The 20999-nt window shown below is 39.9% G+C and overlaps 1 protein-coding gene across 1 annotated transcript in view; it reads right to left on the reverse strand.

Annotated features, from left to right (window-relative positions):
- Positions 1–20999, reverse strand: part of CCDC7 (coiled-coil domain containing 7) — a 256642-nt gene that overhangs the window by 116034 nt on the left and 119609 nt on the right. Inside the window, exons 22-31 of the mRNA XM_087917690.1 lie at positions 16436–16516; positions 14897–15007; positions 14588–14689; positions 13548–13667; positions 10480–10575; positions 9993–10112; positions 8283–8408; positions 1269–1397; positions 671–796; positions 322–450 (exon numbers count right to left, since the gene is read on the reverse strand). Of these exons, the coding sequence (XP_087773816.1) occupies positions 322–450; positions 671–796; positions 1269–1397; positions 8283–8408; positions 9993–10112; positions 10480–10575; positions 13548–13667; positions 14588–14689; positions 14897–15007; positions 16436–16516 (1140 nt within the window). The remainder of the gene's footprint in view (positions 1–321; positions 451–670; positions 797–1268; positions 1398–8282; positions 8409–9992; positions 10113–10479; positions 10576–13547; positions 13668–14587; positions 14690–14896; positions 15008–16435; positions 16517–20999) is intronic.

Genomic DNA, 20999 nt, shown 5'->3' on the forward strand with positions numbered 1-20999 from the left:
TGAATATTAAAATTTTTAAAGGTTTTGAAAAGATATTGCTTCTTCCCATAATCTCAGGATTATAATACAACTTGATTATGGGATCATAATTCAGTTATGCTGAGAAGGCCAGCAGAACTGAGGATATGTTTCTATGCATCTTTCCCCTTAAAATAATACATAACCAGAAATAAAGCTGACTTGAATTCAAATGAAAAATTCCCTGATCCAAACTCTGATTTCTACAATGACAATGTAATCAATATTTTGCACTTGAAAATGTTTCCTATTAAAACATTAAACACATCTTTGATTAAATATATGATTCCATAGCTCAAATACCAGTGATATCGCTTGGTTGAATAGCTGCAAGTTCCTGAATTTCTTCTAGCTCTCTCCAATTAGACTCCAAACTTTGAAGTAACTGTCCCTTCTTTTCAGATAGTTTGTGTAAATCATGCATTTCCTTTTCTGCAAACAGAAATTTTCTTAATATAATTTTGAGTATTATGTTCTTATTCCCCACTTAAATTGCTTGCAGAAACAAAGAAAACTCCTTGACTACTGGTTCCTTGCTTACTGTGACTATGAGAAGTCCATTTTAAGATGAACATGCTTAATTTGAGTATCTAAGGCACTTAGGGAACAGAAATAGCTTGACTATTTCTAACACTTTTACTTCTCTACTTACCAGAAGGTTGTATAAATGTAGTTCTTTCTGCAGGTCGATGACATATATGTTGTATGCCATCTAGTGTTGCCTCCAGATCTATGGTCAAATGTCTTCTTTGCTCAGTTAATTCCTGTAACATATGCTCTATAAAAAATCCATAATAAAACATTACTTAACATAAAAATAGTTACAATATGTTGCACATATTCATCTTTAATACTGGCTCCATGATTAATATGTGTGTAGAATTTCTGATGTCACTTCCAACTGGAATAAATTTACACCTCCTCCATTCACAAGATTAAAGAGAGCACTGGTGTGCTAAGAAAGCCAGCATAATTGATTCCAAATACATATTTGTATCAGTGGTGGGATTCAAGATTTTTTACTACCGGTTCTGTGGGCGTGGCATGGTTTGGTGGGTGTGGCTTGGTGCGTGTGGCAGGGAAAGGATACTGTAAAATCTCCATTACCTCCTCACTCCTGGGGGAAGGTTACCACCGGTTCTCCGAACTACTCAAAATTTCTACTATCAGTTCTCCAGAACTGGTCAGAACCTGCTGAATACCACCTCTGATTTGTATTTAAATATTTAAAAAACCCACAGCACACATACCATTGACACTGCAAGCTTGGGCAGCTGCAAGTTCTTCAATTTCTTGTAGCTCTTTCTGATTAGATTCCAGTGATTCCAGTAACTGCTGCTTCAGTTCAGATAGTTCATGTAATTCCTCTAATTCCTTTTCTGCAAATAGCAATAGCAGAAGTACTAGGATATTTATTTTAAGATTCTGACCTGCCTGGAATGATCTTCAGAGTTACTGTAATTGTTTCCCTTACCCCTTCTCTTCCTCCAAACAAGTAGAACATTTTTTTACTTTCTTCTCTGATTTATATTATGCAAAACTGGTCACACAAGTTCTTTTCCAGCTTTCTTTTTATTGAACTAAAACTGAAATGTAAATTTAAGTATTTTGCTGGCATTAGGCAAGACTTAAATGAAAAATTAAAAAAGGAATATTGTAGGCAAATGAAACAAAGATAAAATATAAGTGTTTCCCTGTCTAGTCTGACTCTAAGGTGTGGTGCTCATTTCTATTTTTTAGCCGAGGGAGCCAGTATTGTCAAAACTCACTTTCTGTGGTCATGTGGCCAGCATGGTTATAAGCCAAAGGTGTTACCTTCCCACCAAAATGTTATCTATTAATCTACTCACATTTCCATGTTTTCAAACTGCTAGGTGAGCAGAAGCTGGGGCAGGAACGAGAGCTCACTCCATTGCATGCTGCTCAGGTTCTAACCCAGACTGTCAGTTGACTAGTTCAGTGTCTTTAACTGCTGAGCCATCGTATTCAGCAGTTAAGAATTGATAGATTGATTGGTTGGTTAGTTGATTAATTTATTTATTGTATAGTTAAAAAATAATAGTAATTGAACCTTGCTTTTAGAGAAGATCAGCTTATAACCTGATCTATTAGTAAGCAGAGACTGCCTAAAGTATCAGAATGACCATCTACCAAAGTAAAGTTCATCTATTAAAGTAAATAGCTGTTAGATCGGTGGATCGGGTCACAAAAGAGGCGAGACGCGGAAGTGAACAATCAGCTCTTTTTATTGAAGTTCTGAGTAAGGACAGTCTTAAGTGTGCGAGCCGCTTGGCTTTATACAGCCGGCCGGCGGCTCGGCGGCCAATGGGAGCGCTTTGAATCTTCCGCGATCGGCTCAGCCAATCGCGGCGGATTCTTAGCGCTCCAATCACAGGTGTTCTGCGAACCAATCGGATTGCGGTCTGAGCGGACCAATTGGAATGCGAGTCTTCAAGAATGTTAATACAGAACACCCCTCCCCTCATGGTTTCGTCCGACGCAGTGTCGTGACGTAGTCGCGCAGGTAGGTGGGGCTTCAAACCTGTCTGGTTGACCTGCGTGGCTCAGTCGGTGTGTGGTCGTCGGCCGGTTCGGCCGGGCTCCGCGTCGCTCTCAACTTCGTTGATGGAACCGCCTGGAATGGTGAGTCGGGCCTGTTGCTGCAACTCCCGCCCGGACTGTCTGGGTTGGTCGAGTTGCGGTCCCTGTTGCTCCCGCTCGGCCTTTCTGGGCTGGTTGAGCTGGCTTGGCTGTACCTTCCAGGTGAAGATCCCGCCTGCGACAGTTCAAGGTCTGTTGGTGAGTATGGCTGGCTTGTTTGAACGTCTCTGTCTATTGATGGGGGGTGTTCGGCTTGTGTTCGGGGGTGTGCCATTGACGCTTCTGTCCTTTCGTCGTTTACCAGCTTGGTTGTTGAGTCTTCCCCTCCCTCTCTGCTTTCCTGGGTTGTTGTTGCCGAGGCGTCGGGGGTGTTGGTGGCTAGTCTGGACCGTAGCTGGTCGATGTGCCGCTTCCAGCTCTTCCCATCTGTCGTTTGGAGTCTGTAAGATCGGGGCCCGGTCACCTGTGTTATTTGTGCAGGAACCCAGAGGGGGTCTCCCGTGAAGCTCTTTGCGTAGACTGTGTCCCCGATGTTGAATGCCCGGTACCGGCTGGAGGAGTCCGGGGGTTTCTCTGGGTTGTATGTGGGGTGTAAGCGCTCCAGTGGGGACCTCAGCTTCCTTCCCATTAGTAGCTCCGCTGGGCTCTTGTTCATGGTCGTGTTCAGCGTGATGTGCTGTATGAAGAGTAGTTTGTTTATCTTTTCCTGGATGTCGCCGGTTTCAATTTTTTGGATGGCTTTTTTTGTGTATTGGACCATCCGTTCCGCCCTACCGTTCGCCGCCGGGTGACCCGTTGAAGTTAAGGCGTGTCTGATCCCCCGTTCGGCTAGGTATTTTTCGAACACCAGTGCCGTGAACTGTGACCCATTGTCCGAAACTATGACATCCGGTAGCCCGTGCGTTGCAAAGAGTCTGTTGAGCTTGTCGATGACCACCTCTGTTGTTGTTGCCCTCATAGTGCTTACCTCCAGCCAGTTGGAGTAAGCATCTACGGTGATGAGGAATGTATGCCCCTTGGTTGGCCCGGCGAAGTCTATGTGTATTCGCGACCATGGTCCTCTCGGGGTCTCCCATTCCAGGACCGGGCCGGCGGGGGTGGCTCTCGACTCTTGGTACCTGCTGCAACCGGCGACCCATGTCTCGATTTGTTTGTCCATCCCTGGCCACCAAGCGTAGCTTCTGGCCAGGGCTTTCATCTTGACGACCCCCGGGTGTCCCTCATGCAGCATTGCCAACACTCTGTCTTGTAGTGTTTCAGGTATGACTACCCGGTCGCCCCAGAGTATGCATCCCCTTTGCGAGAACAGCTCAGTCTGGCAGTTTCAGAAGGCTCTGAACTGTTCGCCGCTGTCACTTTCTGGCCACCCCTGCTCTACCCAGCTCAATACCTGCACCAGCCGTTTGTCTTTATTTGTTTCCTGGGCAATGTCTGGCGCGGTTAAGAGTGGGCTGGGTAGGGTCTTGATTTGCAGGGTCATCGTTGTGGGCGCTGGGTCGTCTAGGTCGGGTAGTGGTGACCGGCTCAGTGCGTCAGCGTGCGGAATGTTCTTGCCGGGCCGGTGTGATAGTTCGTATGAGTACGCAGCCAGGTACTCGGACCACCTCGTCATCCGGGGCGACAGGATGTTCGGGGTGGCCTTGTTCCCTGCGAGTATCCCGAGCAGGGGCTTGTGGTCCGTAATGATAGAAAAGTCCCTGCTGTAAAGGTATTCGTGGAACCTTTTCACTCCGGCGACGATGGCGAGGGCTTCTTTGTCTAGTTGACTGTAATTTCTTTCCGGTTTGGCCAGCGTTCGGGAGAAGAAGGCGATGGGTGCTTCCTTCCCGTCGGGTAGGGTGTGGCTGAGGACTGCTCCGATGCCGAAAGGTGATGTGTCGCACGTTACCGTGAGCGGGAGGTCTCACTATACTGGATCAGGACTCGTCCGATGTTAGCAGGTTTTTGTTCGTTGGAACGCAGTCTCCTCCGCTTCCCCCAGGTCCAGGTGGCGCTTTATCGAGTAGCGGTGTAGGGGTTCCGCCACGGTCGCCTTTTGGGGTAGGAAAACATTGTAAAAGTTAAGCAGTCCCAAAAATGCCTGTAGTTCCGCCTTGTTTGTTGGTGTGGGGGCTTCCTTGATGGCTCTGAGTTTCTTCCCAGTTGGGTGTATTCCCTGCCGGTCCAGGAGGTACCCCAGGAACTCGACCCTCTCAGTGTGGAGTTGGCATTTGTCCCTTTTGACTTTAAGGCCGGCATCTTTGAATTTGTTCAGCACCTCCCTTAGTCGGGTCTCCAATTGTTCTCTGTTGGCGGCTGCGATCAGCACGTCATCGAAGTAGGGAACCACCCCTTTTATTCCCTGGAGGAGCCTTTCCATGAGACTTTGGAAGACTCCTGGGGTGACGCTGACTCCAAATTGGAGTCGGTTGCACCGAAAGGCCCCCCCGGTGTGTAACTATCGTTTGCACTTCGGCCATCTCCGCATTGACCGGCAATTGCTGATACGCTTGTGCCAAGTCGAGTTTTGCGAAGACCCGGCCTCCCCCCAGTGAGTGCAGAAGGTGTTGGACTACTGGGACGGGGTAGGCGCTTTGCTGTAGCGCGTGATTGAGGGTGGCCTTGTAGTCCCCGCAAATTCTGATGGAGCCATTGGGTTTGATGGGGGTGACTATGGGCGTTTCCCAACGGGCATGTTTGATGGGCTCTAGTACCCCTTGCGCGACGAGCTTGTCTAGTTGCTCGTCGATTTTCGGCTTAAGTGCAAAGGGCACTCGCCGGGGTTTGAGGCGGATCGGGGCGACGTTAGGGTTAAGGTTGAAGGATATAGGAGGCCCTCGGTACTTGCCTAGCGAGTTGTCGAAGACCTCCTGGAATTCCTTTACGAGAGTCGCTTCCCAGTCGGCCTTGTCTGTGTGATGGATGCCCGTCACCTCGATGCCCAGCGGGGCGAACCATTGTAGGCCGAGCAAGCTGGGGCGGTCCCGGTCCACAATCGTGAGTGGCAAGATGTCGGTGTGGTTCTTGAATGTGACCTTAAAGTGCCCGATGCCGACCACAGGGATGCGGTTTCCCTGATAGTCTTTCAGGATTAGCTTCTGGTCGTCTAGTTCGTTGCGGTGGATGGTTGGGACCAGGCGCTTGATTGTGCGCCAAGAGACCATTGAGAGGTAGGACCCGGAGTCCACTTCCATCTCGCAGGGCTGGTCCTCGATGCACAGTGCCACGTGTACCTTCCGGGCGTCCATGGTTGATGAATGGCCGATGGCGACCGTCTGGTGGGTCTCCTCGCGCTGTTGTGCCTCGCTGAGTCGTCGGCTGCGGCTGTCGCGGCTCCACCGGCTCTTGGTCGGTCGGTCTCAGTGCCTGGGGGGGGTGCCGTCTCGTCGTCGTGGGCTGTTTCGTCGTCGCTGCGGGCTGTAGCTCTTTTTGTTGCGGTACATGTGCCCCCGCTTCTCACAATGCCTGCAAATGGCGTCGAGAAAACGGCATTCGGAGCGGGGGTGATCGCCGCCGCAGCCGGTGCAATGGAAACCCGACTTACGTCCCCTGCAGTCCCAGCGGTCGTGCTCGGTCTGCAGCCGGTGGATTTCCTCGTCGTCGTCGTCCTCAGTGTTGGATTGGGGTTCGAGGTCACCATGATGCGTGGTTGTTTCTCGATGGCTGGATTCCCCGGGCTTCGTGGCGGTGGGGGCCGCGTCGTTGGTCGGTGGCCATTCAGTCGTGTTGGCTTGCCTCATCCGGGCTGCTGAATGGCGGGTGGCCTCGGCGGCGGTGGCCTCGGCGAGGGCGTTGGCGAGGGAGATGTTGCCTTTGGCCATCAGCCAGCTCTGCAGCACGGGGTCTTGGAGTCCAAGGACGACTCGGTCCCGAAGTGCCTGGTCCAGGTCGGGGAATTTGCAGGGGCCTCCCAGGTTCCGTAGCTGGGCCACGAAGTCGCCGATGGTTTCGCCTTCGCGCTGATCTCGGCGGTAGAAGTCGTGCCTACGAATGAGGATGGGCATGGTCGGGACGTAATGGCATCGCAAAATGGGCTCGAGGTCAGCCCAGTCCATTTCCTTGACGTCGGCGGGCTTTGCCAGTGCCTTGGCCATTTTGAACACTGCGTGCCCGCAGTGTGTGAGGAAGACTGCCCATTTCCTCTGGCCGTTGGCGTCTTTGAGGTTGCTGCATTCCAGAAACATCTGGAAGTGATCGATATATGACTCCCAGTCTTCGGTTGCTGGGTCGAATGGAGCGGGCGGCAGGGTGCTGGCCATTGTGCAGGGTGCCGATCACCGTTTGCCACGTGCTAGTTGGTCCTTGCCTCACGATCCCACCTTCGTCGCCAGTGTTAGATCGGTGGATCGGGTCACAAAAGAGGCGAGACGCGGAAGTGAACAATCAGCTCTTTTTATTGAAATTCTGAGTAAGGACAGTCTTAAGTGTGCGAGCCACTTGGCTTTATACAGCCAGCTGGCGGCTCAGCGGCCAATGGGAGCGCTTTGAATCTCCCGCGATCGGCTCAGCCAATCGTGGCGGATTCTTAGCGCTCCAATCACAGGTGTTCTGCGAACCAATCAGATTGCGGTCTGAGCGGACCAATCGGAATGCGAGTCTTCAAGAATGTTAATACAGAACAATAGCCTTGCTTACATTTTTCTATTGAAGGACTATCCCAAAGGTAAGAGAATAACAAGAGTTGGAAGGGACCTTGGAGGCCTTATTGTCCAACCTCCTGCTCAGGCAGGAAACCGTATACAATTTTAGACAAATGGTATCTCTGTATTTGTATGGTAGAAAAATGAGATATCTAATACTATATTTTTTATGAAAAATTACTTTTGTTACAATGAATCCCTTTTTGAACTGTAAGTCTTACATGTAGCTCATGGACTGTTTAGAAATTAAAAATGGTTCACTAGAATGATAGTTATGGTTGTTTTTTCAAAGATGGCACTCAAATATTAAGATAAAAAGTGTCACTACAACAAAATTATTTCCAGTTAGTTAAATAAACCTCAATATAACTGTATTCTTTAAAGATCCAATTTTTTAACAAAAAAAAAAAAAAGATTGAATCTATCCAAAGATTCAAGATAGTAAAATACAATTCCAAAAAATAGAATTGAGCATCAGAGCTACCCAAAAGTACGCAGGGTCTTAAAATCAAGTTGATTTAATTTGACATTTTGAAGATTAGTACTCCCTTCACACTAATTCAACTATATGAAAGGTTAATTTTGGTTTAATAAGAGAAATAGCAAGAAAGATAAGGTGGCATTGAAATACACTAAAAGCAAACTGTGACAACTGAAATAGAATAAGTACATTCCAAATCAGGACAATAACTGATTATAATAATCTTAGGATCTGTCCACATAGCCCATTCAAAATGTAAAAAAAGTATTTTTAAGAGAGGAGGGCAATTGCTTTGGTTAAATGTGCAGAAGTTGCTGTTCCAAAGTATTCAAGTTATTATCATTCCAAAGATGGCATAAACGCTTGTACTGTTGAGTAGTATGACAATTTCAATTGCTAAACTCCAAAGATTGGGCTTTCTTAATAAGAAAATGGTAAATTAATTGCATATATTTATTTCCCTTTTTGATTATACAGATTTAAAGTTATATTTGTGAATTTTTAATTGTTCTCAGAAAGAAATCTGATGGCAATAGCTCTTTGTATACATCTGATACACTCACCTTGAAGTCTGCTTTCAATTGTAAGTCCTGGAGCGTGAGACCATGCTCTTTGGATATTCTGCAGATTTTGCTCTAAATGCTCAGCCACTTCATTTCTTAATTCAGTTAATTCTTTTATTTTTAAATCTGTGAAAACAGATACTTTCTCCTACATTTTGCATTCATTGTGTTGGAAAATATTAATTTTGAATTAAATAGAATTGTTATGTACCCAATAATGTATTTAAAAATATATTACCTGAATACTGTGTAATAAAGATAAAGGTAGTCCTTACTTAGAAACCCTAATTGGTACTGGCAACTCGCCACTAAGTAAAGTAGTTGCTATGTGGGAAATCACATGATCACAACCGTGCTCTGGCTAGAAAGAGACAATACTACCTCAGTTCCACATCTTTCATTTTTCTTTGTATCCTAACCATTCCTCCATCCTTAAAAATGCTTAAGTGACAGCTTCTTGTTTTGTACGCATAAAAAGCAATACAATTATGCTGCAGCTGCAGTCCAGGGATAGGAACTATAGGTATGTTACACAAAAAGCTTCCAGTACTCTTTTGAAATCACTTCAATCTCTCTGCCAGGAAAAAAGTAATTGACTTCTATAATCAATATCTCTTTGTTTATTGTATGACATATATCTTATTTCAGTAAAGAGGATACACAAACATATATGTAAGTTGCAAATATAATTTTACTTCATTTGTTGCAGCAAGAAAATCAATGAAATCTTGATTCCTCACTATGTATTGAATATTATCAGCTCCTTAATCACAATTTGATGATTTGCCCCACTTATAGAAGTCATCTGTGCATCTACCATGACCAGTGTGAACTGGATTCAATGTTGTCCATATCACATAAGGCTAGTCAACTCCAGGTGGCTTTTTCAAGATGCAGTGAAAACTTTGTGGGGAAAAAAATTTTTTAGCCAAAAATGCTTCTATCCAGTGCTGTGAATGTCAAAATCCTCTTTTACAAGTGCTTTAGTAGTAGAAATAGCTTGGTGTCAAGATCTCAACCAAGCAGGCTATGTTGCTCAGTATTTACAGCTGAGAATTATTAATAATCTTCAGGTTACTTCTAAAGATGGTACAGGTAGTCCTTGATTTACAACAGTTCATTTAGTGACCGTTCAAAGTTACAATGACACTGAAAAAAGTGACTTATGACTGTTTTACACAACCATTTCAGAATCTCCATGGTTACATGATCAAAATTCAGATTCTTGGCAACTGGTTCATATTTATGATAGTTGCAGTGTCACAAACACCTGGAGCCTTGAAAATAAGGTAGTCAGTTAATCCTAGTAATCCAGTGATCTCCTAGCTATATCACATCATACCAATTTATGCATTAATCTCTCCTTGCCTGATCCCATACCCACTATCTACATAACAGAGAGAGACTGAAGAAGAAGAAATTTAAAGAGAATAAGCTGTTTGCACTTCTACACATTGAAAGCATGGGACCACACCAACTGTGGAGAAAGGTCAGGTAAAAGAGAGATTAAAACGGAAGTAAGTATGCTCTATTCCATATTTAGGTAGACCCAGTTGCACTGATAGACCAGTCTCACAGGGGGGAAAATACTACTGAGAATAAAGGCAGCCATGGTGACATCACTTAATCTTTTATTTGCATTTCATATCCTGGCTTTCATTTCTACTGGTCTTACATTTATAATTATTCTTATCTAGAGAATGTACTTACCAGCAGTAATGCTTGGTTGGGTAGCTACAAGAGTCTCAGCTTCTTCTAGATCCTTTATATTTGATTTCAAAATTGCAAGCAAAGATAGGCTCTGTTTTGCCAGTTTATCAATCTTCTTCTCTGCAAAATGAGAAATACTTTAAAAGTCTGAGGAGGGGAATGTACATATATTGCTGTTTAATTCTATGCTACTAATCTTTTATTTTAAAAATAAAATTATTACTGAGGAAAGAAAAAGAGACACTGTCTTTTCCTAGATCTAACCAGATTTTGTTATTAGGCTGTTATCATTTCTTTCTTTTATCCCCCCCATTTTTTTAAAGAGGGAAACCACATTAATTCTTTTTTAGTCCAGAGTTAACATACTAGAATAGATCACATTAGATTCTAGTTAAATAGAAGAGATCACATCAGATTCTTTGCCTGTAAGAACCAATCAAAATTTATGTTTTGCATATATCACACTTATTTTCTTATGCTAAAGTACCTTCAAGGAATCTAGCACTTTCAAGTTCTTGTTGATTTGCCTCCAAATTATCAACTAATAATGCTCCTTGTTTTTCCAGTTCTTTTACTCTGTTCTCTATAAAAAGAGAAAACATACTATAAATAATTCAAGTGTTGAAGCTTTTAATACGAAAATTAAGCCAAAAAAATCAATTAAATTGAGTATTATATTTCAATAAACAATGTCTAGTTCATCATTCATCAATTTCACATCTTAGTTTCTTGTTTATTCCTCTTTCAACTTTTTCCACCAAGTCTTTAATTCTCAAACCAGGTTCTTTTTTCTTTACATCAGGCAGCACCAAATCTTCAGAGTGCAAATCAAGTCCAACTGTTATTCTCTGCCTTTGATTGCCATTCTGGGATTTATTAAAAGCCATTGCAGACCCATCAACTTTTTAATTAAAGTTTTCTACTAAAATTTATAAGTTAAAGAGCATTTTTTTCCAAAGACTTCCAAGAAATATTTATCATCACAGTCATTATCTCTGATCCCTCCAGGATCAAACAGCCCTGTTTTATTCTTAATAAACATTTTCCTTAACATTTTAACTAAAAACAGGAGGGCAGAGCTGGAGTCTCAATGATACAGAGTGCGATCTTGAAGGTCTGAGATCGCCACCAATATCTTTGCTCCTGGATCGTCCAAACAGATCTAAACCGTCCCAAAGAGACGGTGAATGTAAAGAGCACATCCTGTCAATCCCAGGGATACCGCAAAGTCCCTGGTAGATTCAGGAGCTCTTTTTGCCAGCGGCAAAGAGGCAGCCATTAAAGCTGTTGAAGTTGGGACAGTTCCGAAACAGAAAAGAATAGAAAGAGAAAGTGTGCTGGTTTGGTGAGAATTTTTTCTTTAAGATTTGAAAGGACACCCTAAGGAAAAGAAAGAATCTGTAAAATCTTAGACAGAAGTGATTAAGCAGCGATTTTAAACAGGAAGTCAAATTAAGTTTTTCCTTTTTTTGCTGGACTCTTCATATATGATTTTTTACTTTGAACTGGACTGGTCTTTTTTTTCTACCTTATTTTTTTCTTTTTTTTCTCTTCTACTTTTTGTCTTTATAATATTTTAGGCTAGAGATTCCCTTTTAGCTTTTTTTCCTAAATCTTTTTTCCTTTTTAATTATTTTTTATTATATTTTGTTTGGAAAAGGAGGAGGAAAGTAAAAGCAGAGGAAACTTTGCAACACTGCTAACTAGAGGCTTAGAAATATTGTTTCCCTTTTTTTCTCTCAACCAGACGAAGCTGAGAAAGAACTGAGACTTCTTTTCAAGGACTTTGAGCCTGTCTAATAAGATAGAGGGAAGAGCATGGGAGAGTATTATTGCAGGTGCTCTTCTAGGTTTCTATCAGTAGCTGCAGTTTGGTGTTGAAGTTTACAGAAACAAGATGATAAGACTCAAGAGTTATAAAATTTTAAAAAAGCCTTGGGTAACTAAATAGGTGCAGTGTGTTCTTTTTCTCTTTTTTAAGCTGGGCTATTCCTTACTTTAACAAACCCCCTCCTTATCAGCTTATTATTTGTAATAGTCATTTGAATCTTTGGACTTTTGGAACTTGCTTTTGTCCTTCTTTTTGCTTTTGGAACCGAATTTCTACTTTTGCATTTCATTTTAAAGGACAAGTCTTAGTATTAATGTTTTCTTTTTTTTTTAAGGGAGTAGTCTTTTTTCTTTTTTTCTCTCTCCCTCTCCTGCATTTTTTATTTATTTTTCATATTGGTTTTTCTTTTGTGGCTTCTTTTTTTTGTATACCTTTTCATACCTGAAACTTTTTAATTGGATTAAAGTGTTGAAGAACCTGAAAAATTTCTTTTTTCTTCTTCTTTACTTTTTACTTTTTATTTTTCTGCCATCTACAAGATTTAACAATTTTTCCCTTTTTCTTTTAATGGTCTTTTCTTCCTTTTTTGAGTTTTTACTGCTATTTAACCAATCGATTGGATTAAGGTATACAAGAACCTGAAGAATTTTTTTTTTTAATTTTGCTTCTTTTTTTCCACTATTTTTACTTGGAATTACAATTGGTTATTTCACGAGTGGATTAAGGTTTAGAAGAACCTGAAGATTTTGATTTGTCAGAAATGAGTAGGAAACTAACAGTGGCTGGTTCTTCAATTCCTACTTCTTCCTCTTCGCCCTCTGGAGGACAACGTTCAATACAGATGATGTTACAACAAGAAAAAGAACAGGAAAAGGTGACACTGCAGATGATAATGCAAGGAATTCAAATCATACAAGCAACAACAGAATATTGAAAAGAGAATAGAAAAAAACTGATGAAAAGGTGGAGAATATTCAACAAATGATGATGAAGTATGATGAGAGACTCCAAAAAACTGAAGAAGATAAACAACATTGGGATAAAGTTAGGAGGAAGTTATTAAGAAAATATTGGAATGTGCTGAAATGAAACAATTTTATAAGATTCGGGATCTATTCGATCAATGGTTAGACAATAAAACATGGTAATGAAATATGTAGATTTTTAGAACATAATGAAGATGTATTATTATAATAAAGATGTATTATTCTTGTCATATCTACAAAATGATTATAGGATTTGAGATAATATGAACTGTTATAAAACAAATTAAGTAAAATATGGATTATCTTGTAAAACATGAATGAATAATACTATAATCAAATGATTGATTAACAATGATATTAATGTATTTAGGAATATTTGATTGACAATACGAGAACATATACAATGTAATTGTAAGTGAAGACTATGAAGTGGAAGCACAAAACAATTTGTAAACCAACCGACACTTTATGTACATATATGGAAGATAGCTTGATGTTTTTATGTTGTGTTTGTCTATGTTTGTCTTAAAAATAATAAAACTTTTTATTAAAAAAACATTTTAACTAAAAACTTCCCCAAATATCAAACTTAATGTTGTTTCAAACGTAGTCTGGCAGACGACCAGAAAACGAAGCATGATTAGGATTAGAAGACCAATAAATATATATCCACTAAGTTTCTGTGAAAAATAATTTGGATCATTTCCCATTTAGCCAAAAAGCCCTTTTGGTACTTACCATTAATTTCTGATGGCTGGGAAGATGCAAGAGCTTGGGCTCGTTCCAAATCTTTCATATTTAATTCCACACTTGCACGTAACTGGGTTCGTTCTTCTGAAAGCTTCCTAATTTCTGTTTCTAAAAATAAACATAAAATAAATCTGCCTATAAAACTCTCTATCCTGACAAAAATGTCAATGATTTTATTTGCAAAATACATGCTCTACTTAGGGGTGGGATTCTACCTAGGTTTGCACCTATTCGCTAGAACTAGCTGTTAATATTCTAAGCAGTTCGGAGAATTGGTTGTTAGAAGAAATTACTGGCCTAATCCTGTAAGGAAGGCAGGAAGGAAACATTCTGGTATTGCTTACAGAAACTGCCTCTCCATTAACCCTTATTACATTCTTGGCAGGACTAGACTTCCTGTCTCAAGAACTTCTCTCGAGTTATTTTTCCCTCCTTTGCTGGTACTTTGCTTGTGTGGAGTGATCATTCAAAGTTACAATGGCACTGAAAAAAAGTAACTTATGACCATTTTTCACACTTATGACTGTTGCAGCATCCCCACAGTCATGAGAGGCCAGGCGAGGAGATGCGTGCCTCGATGTGAGTGATATTGAGTTGGCCACACCTACCAACTAAGCTACACCCACAGAACCAGTTGTTAAAAAATGTGAATCCCGCCCCTGGCTCTACTGATGAATCAGAACTCACTTAACTTCTGAAGCATTATAGTTTGTGGTATTAATGTTTTTATCTTATTCTGTGTTGAATCACTCATAACTAATATATAACTATGTACTAGATAGATAGACAGACAGACACAGCAAGCAAGCATCTGGTTTATTCTAATTTTTCTTTTTATACCCATTTTTGATTGTTATCAACATTTTCCTTGTTTTTAATTCTTGTTTATTTATTGTGTTTATGTTGTACACAATTCAAAGTCTGACTTGAGCAGTCTTATAAATCTTGAAATTAAATATAAATAACATTTGTGTTAATAATGATTTAAATATTATATAATATTATATTCTACATGATTTGATACTCACCAATATTTTCTAGTTTTCTAACTTGTTGATAATCTTTTATTTGTGAGTCTAGGATTGAAAGGAAGGCTGTTCTTTCCTCTGCCAGATCATTTCTTTCTATTTCTATTTAAAAAAGGAAGAACTATTTAATCTAACCAATGATGCTAAGGAACTAAACATACAACAGTAAAGTTACAATTCTATTTGTTTATAGTCTTTCGTGAGAGTAAGGATTAATTTATTCCATCACTTTACTTTTTCTACACTATTATAACAATAGGATAATTTATATTAAGGATCTCATTTTAATATTTATCTTACAGTTTCTACCTGAAAGATCAGCTTTAGGAGACTGCTCTTGCAGTAAAGCTCTAACAACCGATACTATATTTGCAAGCAAAGTTCTTTTTCTTTCATCTTCCTCTCTTTCACCTATATGCATTAAAAAAAAATGAGATAAATTATTATTTTAAATAGGGTATTTCCTCTTTTCTCACCAGATGAAAGAAGTGTATTAAGAGTCTTATGTTGGTCTCTGGGCCAAAGCCCCATTGCAGGAGGTGCAGTCTATTTGATCACCTCCGGTGCATGTTTTTATCCCTCAATGCTTTGGATTTTGGGGCAGCTTGCAATGAACATACAATACGGGGTCCAAATTGGATCATGCCTGTGTAGACTCTCTGTGAATGTGGATCCTATAGAGCTGAGATCTTAGGAGATGCCTAGAACTCCACTGGCAAAAGGCAAAGGGGTAAAGCCAACAAAGCGTATGTGGGAGCCTTCATTAAGATTTACCTTGTGGCAGTAAGAATGATACACTCCACTTATTTCTTTACTTTCATTGCATCTGCATATAAACAATGAGCAGCCCTATTTAACTGACCAGGTCTCTTCTGGGTTAAGAAGAGACTGGGAAAGCCCTTATTAGGTCATTGTGATCTTCTTGACATGTGTTGAATAAAGTCATTTCATTTTGCTTCGAGTTGAACATTGGCTGGGCAAGTCTTATGGAACTGAAGTAGTTCTGGCTTTATTAACTGGAAAGAATTTGAGCCAGTTGCTCCAAAGTAATACAGGATCCTTGGAGACGCAAGTTCTGCTAGACCCATCCCCTTTCAGATTGGTTAAGGCCTCTTGTGAGATTGCGTAAACAAAACTGGTGATTAATTACTTTTTGTAGGAAATATTGGGACCACTTCCCTTGCAGGACATATGATATACCCCGTTCTTTACAGACTATCCTTAGATTCAATCATATTAGATGACTTTGTCCAGTCTCTAACCCTCCTCTTGTTACATAAGGTTGTTTTGGATAGCAGATATCTAGGAGGTCCATGGCCCTAGATGAAGTGGATTATATCTATATTAACTTTTCAGTCAGAATTCAGCTGGGGTTAAAGCACTAGGATAGCACTTGTGGGTAAACTATGGAAGTCTAGAATGTGAATGGTGCTAGCCCTCCTAGATCTCTCAACAGCATTCAATATCACCAACAATGACCTCCCTTTTGGAATGGCTTTCAAGAGTGGGAGTAGAGGCACTATAATGGTTCTCCTGCCTTTGTGGCAGATTCTAGTCGGAGTTGCTGAGGGATGAGAGGTCAAGCCCTAGACCCTTCAATGTGGGGTGCTCAGTGCTCCAGTCTTTTGTTCCTTACGACACCTCTAGAATATATAATCAAAAGGCATGGGGTACAGTATCATCAATAAACTGATGATACTTACCTATATATCTCCACCACAGATGAACCAAGAATGTATAATCCCAAGAAATAATATATTTAAAAATGTGAATATAAAGATACACGGTAGATGTGAAATATTTTGATAGATGATAATTACATATCATCGTTCCTAATTTAGCACTTACCAGCTTGCTGCATTTCATCTGGAGTTACCAGTTGATTTAGCATTTGAAGTAACTCAAGTTTTTGTCTCTCTGGTAATTTTTCTATCTCATTTAAAAAAATACAAGTTAGAGTTTTATTAGCAATATAATTTATGGAATCAATGTTTGATCATTTAGATCTTAAGCTAATAATATTGGAAAACTAAATATATTTTGAGATAAAATAGCCACTCCTAACCCATCCTTTTGCTTGCTCCTATATTTCTATTCAGGAGAGTTGTCTGGGATACTGGTAATAAAATTATGGATTTTTTTTAAGAGGAAACTGTCCAGAGCAAAGTGCTTATATTTCTCTGCAATTATACTTTCTTTCAAAATCATATTTACATACCCTTTTTATCTAATATTTTGCACTACAACCACAACTATTCTTTATAACAACAACAGGTTCCAAGCATAGTAAGATTCAATTGAAATTGTATTGTTTGTTTAATTCAGAATATGGAAAAATATTCTCTTGATTAGAGATTTAGGCTTGGCATAAAACTTTGATATGATAGTGCTTATTGCTTACTGACCAAATTGTACCTCAAATGGTATGATTAGTAAGGAATGTTATGCTAGGCTGTAACTAAGGCAAGTAACTTAAACTATATTTTATTAAGAAGTATTATGTGAAGTCCTCAGTTGACCAAGGACATGAAAGATAACAAAGATCAAAATTTGTGAGCCCATCTAGTGATGATTACAGTATATGGAAGATTAAAAGTTAGAATTAAAGGAGAAAGTATGTATTACTACAAGAAATGAAATGAAATAAATAAAATAGATATAGTGTGTATCTACAAAATTAAGAGGAAAAAAGAAATGTGGTATTGTAAAGAGTGGAATCTGTAAACAAAAGATATGGAAGAAAAAGAAATGAGAGATAAATGAAACCATTATAGCAAGACAAACTAAATCCTATAGTTTAAAATACTTGAAGATAAATTAATCTCCCAACAGAACAAATAGGAAGAGGACAAGAAAAATGTTTGGAACAGAGTGAAAAGAATTCTGTTAGAGACTGCCAGGGAAATATATAGACTTTTAGTAGTAGCATGTATAAAAAGGATGTATGGTGAAATAATGAATGAAAGAAATGAATAAATAATGACCAGTAGGAAAGAAATAAGCTCATGTGGCTTGGTAATATAGGAGAATGAATGAGGATCAAACAATATGTGAAGGAAGATTAAAGAAGGATTCAAAGGAAGGCAAAGATCAGAAAATTGTGCTTTGGATCAAATCAATGAGCTCCTGAATTTAACAAATAGTAAGCAATATATAGAATAAGATATGCACACTATGACAGCAATGCTGATTTGTAAAAATGGAAAGATAAAGCCAAATAGTATTGGTATAAAGTAGATTTAGCAACATTTCTTACTCTCATCCTTAACTCATGACTTGTATTATTTTAGTTTATTTTTTTATTCCTTAGTCCTTTTCTGCAGATTCTTATTCCGAAAGGGAATGGCGTGATGGGTATTTACCATATATTTGAAATTCTGTATCCATGTTAAAGTCCCTGAAGGGCTAAAAAGTATTGGCCATTTACATTCCTTAAAATCCCATAGACTGATCGTGGCAATCATTCCCTGCATATTAGTACAGAAATTTAGATGAATGCTAAGAATCACTGCTAGAAATTAGTGAATCAAATGCCTGCATAGTTCTTTCTAGATTAATAGCAGAGCAATAATGATAGATAGATAAATCAACTATTCTATGGAAAATATATGGCAATTTAGTATTTCCATTATAACCCTATAATTTCTATATACATATTTTTTCATATATTAGAAAAAATATTTATGCTATACTTGTGATAAATGAAAAAGTAGTTGAGCTATTAAAATACAGTATCTATAGCGCCAATTTTGAAAGTCATTGAGTTTTTGCCATAGTCTAAACAAAGAGTGTGTGGGTGTATGTGTGGGTGTATGTGTGTGTGTGGGTGTGCATGCGTGTGTGTGTGTGTGCGTGTCTATGTATGTAATGTATGTATATGTATGTGTATATATACAGTGGGGAGAAGTATTTGATCTCCTGCTAATTTGATATGTTTGCCTCAACAAAGAAATAATCAGTCTGTAATTTCAATGGTAGGTTTATTTTAACAGTGAACGAAAGAATAGCAACAAAAAAAACCAGAAACAAATTTCAAAAAAAGTATAAATTGATTTGTATTTTAATGAATGAAATAAATATTTGATCTCCTATCAATTGGCAATATTTCTGGCTCCCAGGAGTCTTTTATACAGGTAAAAAAGAGCTCAGATTAGGGGCACTTTCTTAAAAGGAGTGCTCCTAATCTCATCTTTTTACCTGTATAAAAGACACCTGTCCACACAAGAAAGCAAGCAATTAGATTCCAAACTGTCCACCATGGCTAAGGCCAAAGAACTGTCCAAGGATGTCAGGGACAAGATTTTAGATCTACACAAGGCTGGAATGGACTACAAGACTATCGCCAAGCAGCTTGGTGAGAAGTTGACAACAACCAGTGTGATTATTTGCAAATGGAAGAAACACAAAATAAGTGTCAATCTTCCTCAGTCTGGTGAGCCATGCAAGATCTCACCTTGTGGAGGTTCAATAATCATGAGAACGGTGATGAATCAGACCAGAACTACATGGGAGGATCTTGTAATATTCTCAAAGCAGATGGGATCATAGTTACCAAGGAAACAATTGGTAACACACTATGCCGTGAAGAAGTGAAATCCTGCAGCACCCACCAGTTCCCCTTACTCAAGAAAGCACATGTACAGGCCTGTCTGAAGTTTGCCAATAAACATCTGAATGATTCCTAGAAGAACTGGGTGCAAGTCTTGTGGTCAGATGTGCCCCAAATCAAGCTCTTTGACATCAATTCAACTTGCCATGTTTGGAGGAGGAGGAATGCTGCCTATGACTCCAAGAACACCATCCCCACTGTCAAACATGGAGGTGGAAACATTATGCTTTGGGAGTGTTTTTCTGCTAAGGGAATAGGAAAACTTCACCATATCAAAGGGATGATGGATGGGGTCCTGTACCATCATATCTTCAGTAAGAACTTCCTTCCCTTAGCCAGGGCATTGAAAATGGGTCATGGATGGGTATTCCAGCATGACAATGACCCACAACACACGGCCAAAGGAACAAAGGACTGGCTCAAGAAGAAGCACATTAAAGTCCTAGAGTGGCCTGGTCAATTTCCAGACCTTAATCCCATAGAAAATCTGTGGCAGAAGCTGCAGGTTCAAGCTGCCAAATGCCAGCCGCGAAATCTTAATGACTGGGAGAGGATCTTCAAAGAGGAGTGAAACAAAATCCTGAGATGTGTGCAAGCCTAGTGGCCAAGTTCAAGAAATGTCTGACCTCTGTGATTGCCAACAAGGGTTTTGCCACCAAGTATTAAGTTATGTTTTGCGAAGGTGTCAAATACTTATTTCACTCATTAAAATGCAAATCAATTTATAATTTTTTTGAAATGCTGTTATTCTTTCACTGTTAAAATAAACCTACCACTAAAATTACAGATTATTTCTTTGTCAGTGAGCAATCATACAAAATCAGGGGATCAAATAGTCGTCCCCCCCACTGCATGTATGTATGTGTGTGTGTGTGTGTGTGTGTGTGTGTGTGTGTGTGTGTGTGTACAGCTGTGTGAAAAAGTCCTGCACATTTTCAGTTTTAAGCTGTATTTACATGTTTAATTATTTTTTCACTCATAGAAATCATGCTAAATTAGTACTTTGATGAAAATTTCTGTAGTAGGATTGAGATGCATAATTTTTATTAAAATAACCAGTCTTTTAAAGCTTTTGAGTGAGTTTATGTGCTAAAACAAACACAACTTGCATTTTCAAGAATGTTATGATCAAAAGTAGCCAATCAGCAGCGAGCTTTGGATGATCAATCAAAATGCACAGAGGCTAAATTTATGAGCCAATCATTGTTGTCATACTCTCTGACTATAAGTAGGCATGAAAAAAAATCAAGAAATCTAATTTAGCTCTGGCTGCAGGCAAGGGTGAAGGCCTTTGCTTTCACCAGTACTGAGCAGCAGCATTGCATCTTTGTGCTTCATGAAGAAGGTTACTCCTGTACAGAAATAGCCAAGAGAGTGAAATGCCATCGCACCACAGTGAGCAGAATGGTTGAAAAACACCAAATAACTGGTTCAGTTGATGACGGGCTCCACTCTGGAAGACCAAGAAAGTCGACAAAACAGCAAGATTGGGCTCTGCAATGCATTTCTATGGCTGACAGGAAGTTCACCTCACCTCAGATTACAAGAATTTGGGGTGAAACATGTGATGGAAAAGTGTGGACAAGTACAGTGCGTCACAGACTGCTTGCCAGAGGACTCAAAGGCTATAGGGTTCGAAGTAAACCTTTGCTCAAAGACGCTTACCACTCTCGTTGACATGCACGGGCCAAGAAGTATGCCAAGTGGACCAACAAACAGTGGGCCAAAGTCATCCTCAGTGACAAAAGCAATTTCTACTTGACTAGGAATCAGTGAAATAAGTATGTCAGAAGATTTCCAGCT

Source organism: Pseudonaja textilis, chromosome Z (assembly GCF_049901715.1).
Source record: "Pseudonaja textilis isolate UNSWEBS1 chromosome Z, rPseTex1.2, whole genome shotgun sequence".
NCBI classification, from domain to species: domain Eukaryota; kingdom Metazoa; phylum Chordata; class Lepidosauria; order Squamata; family Elapidae; genus Pseudonaja; species Pseudonaja textilis.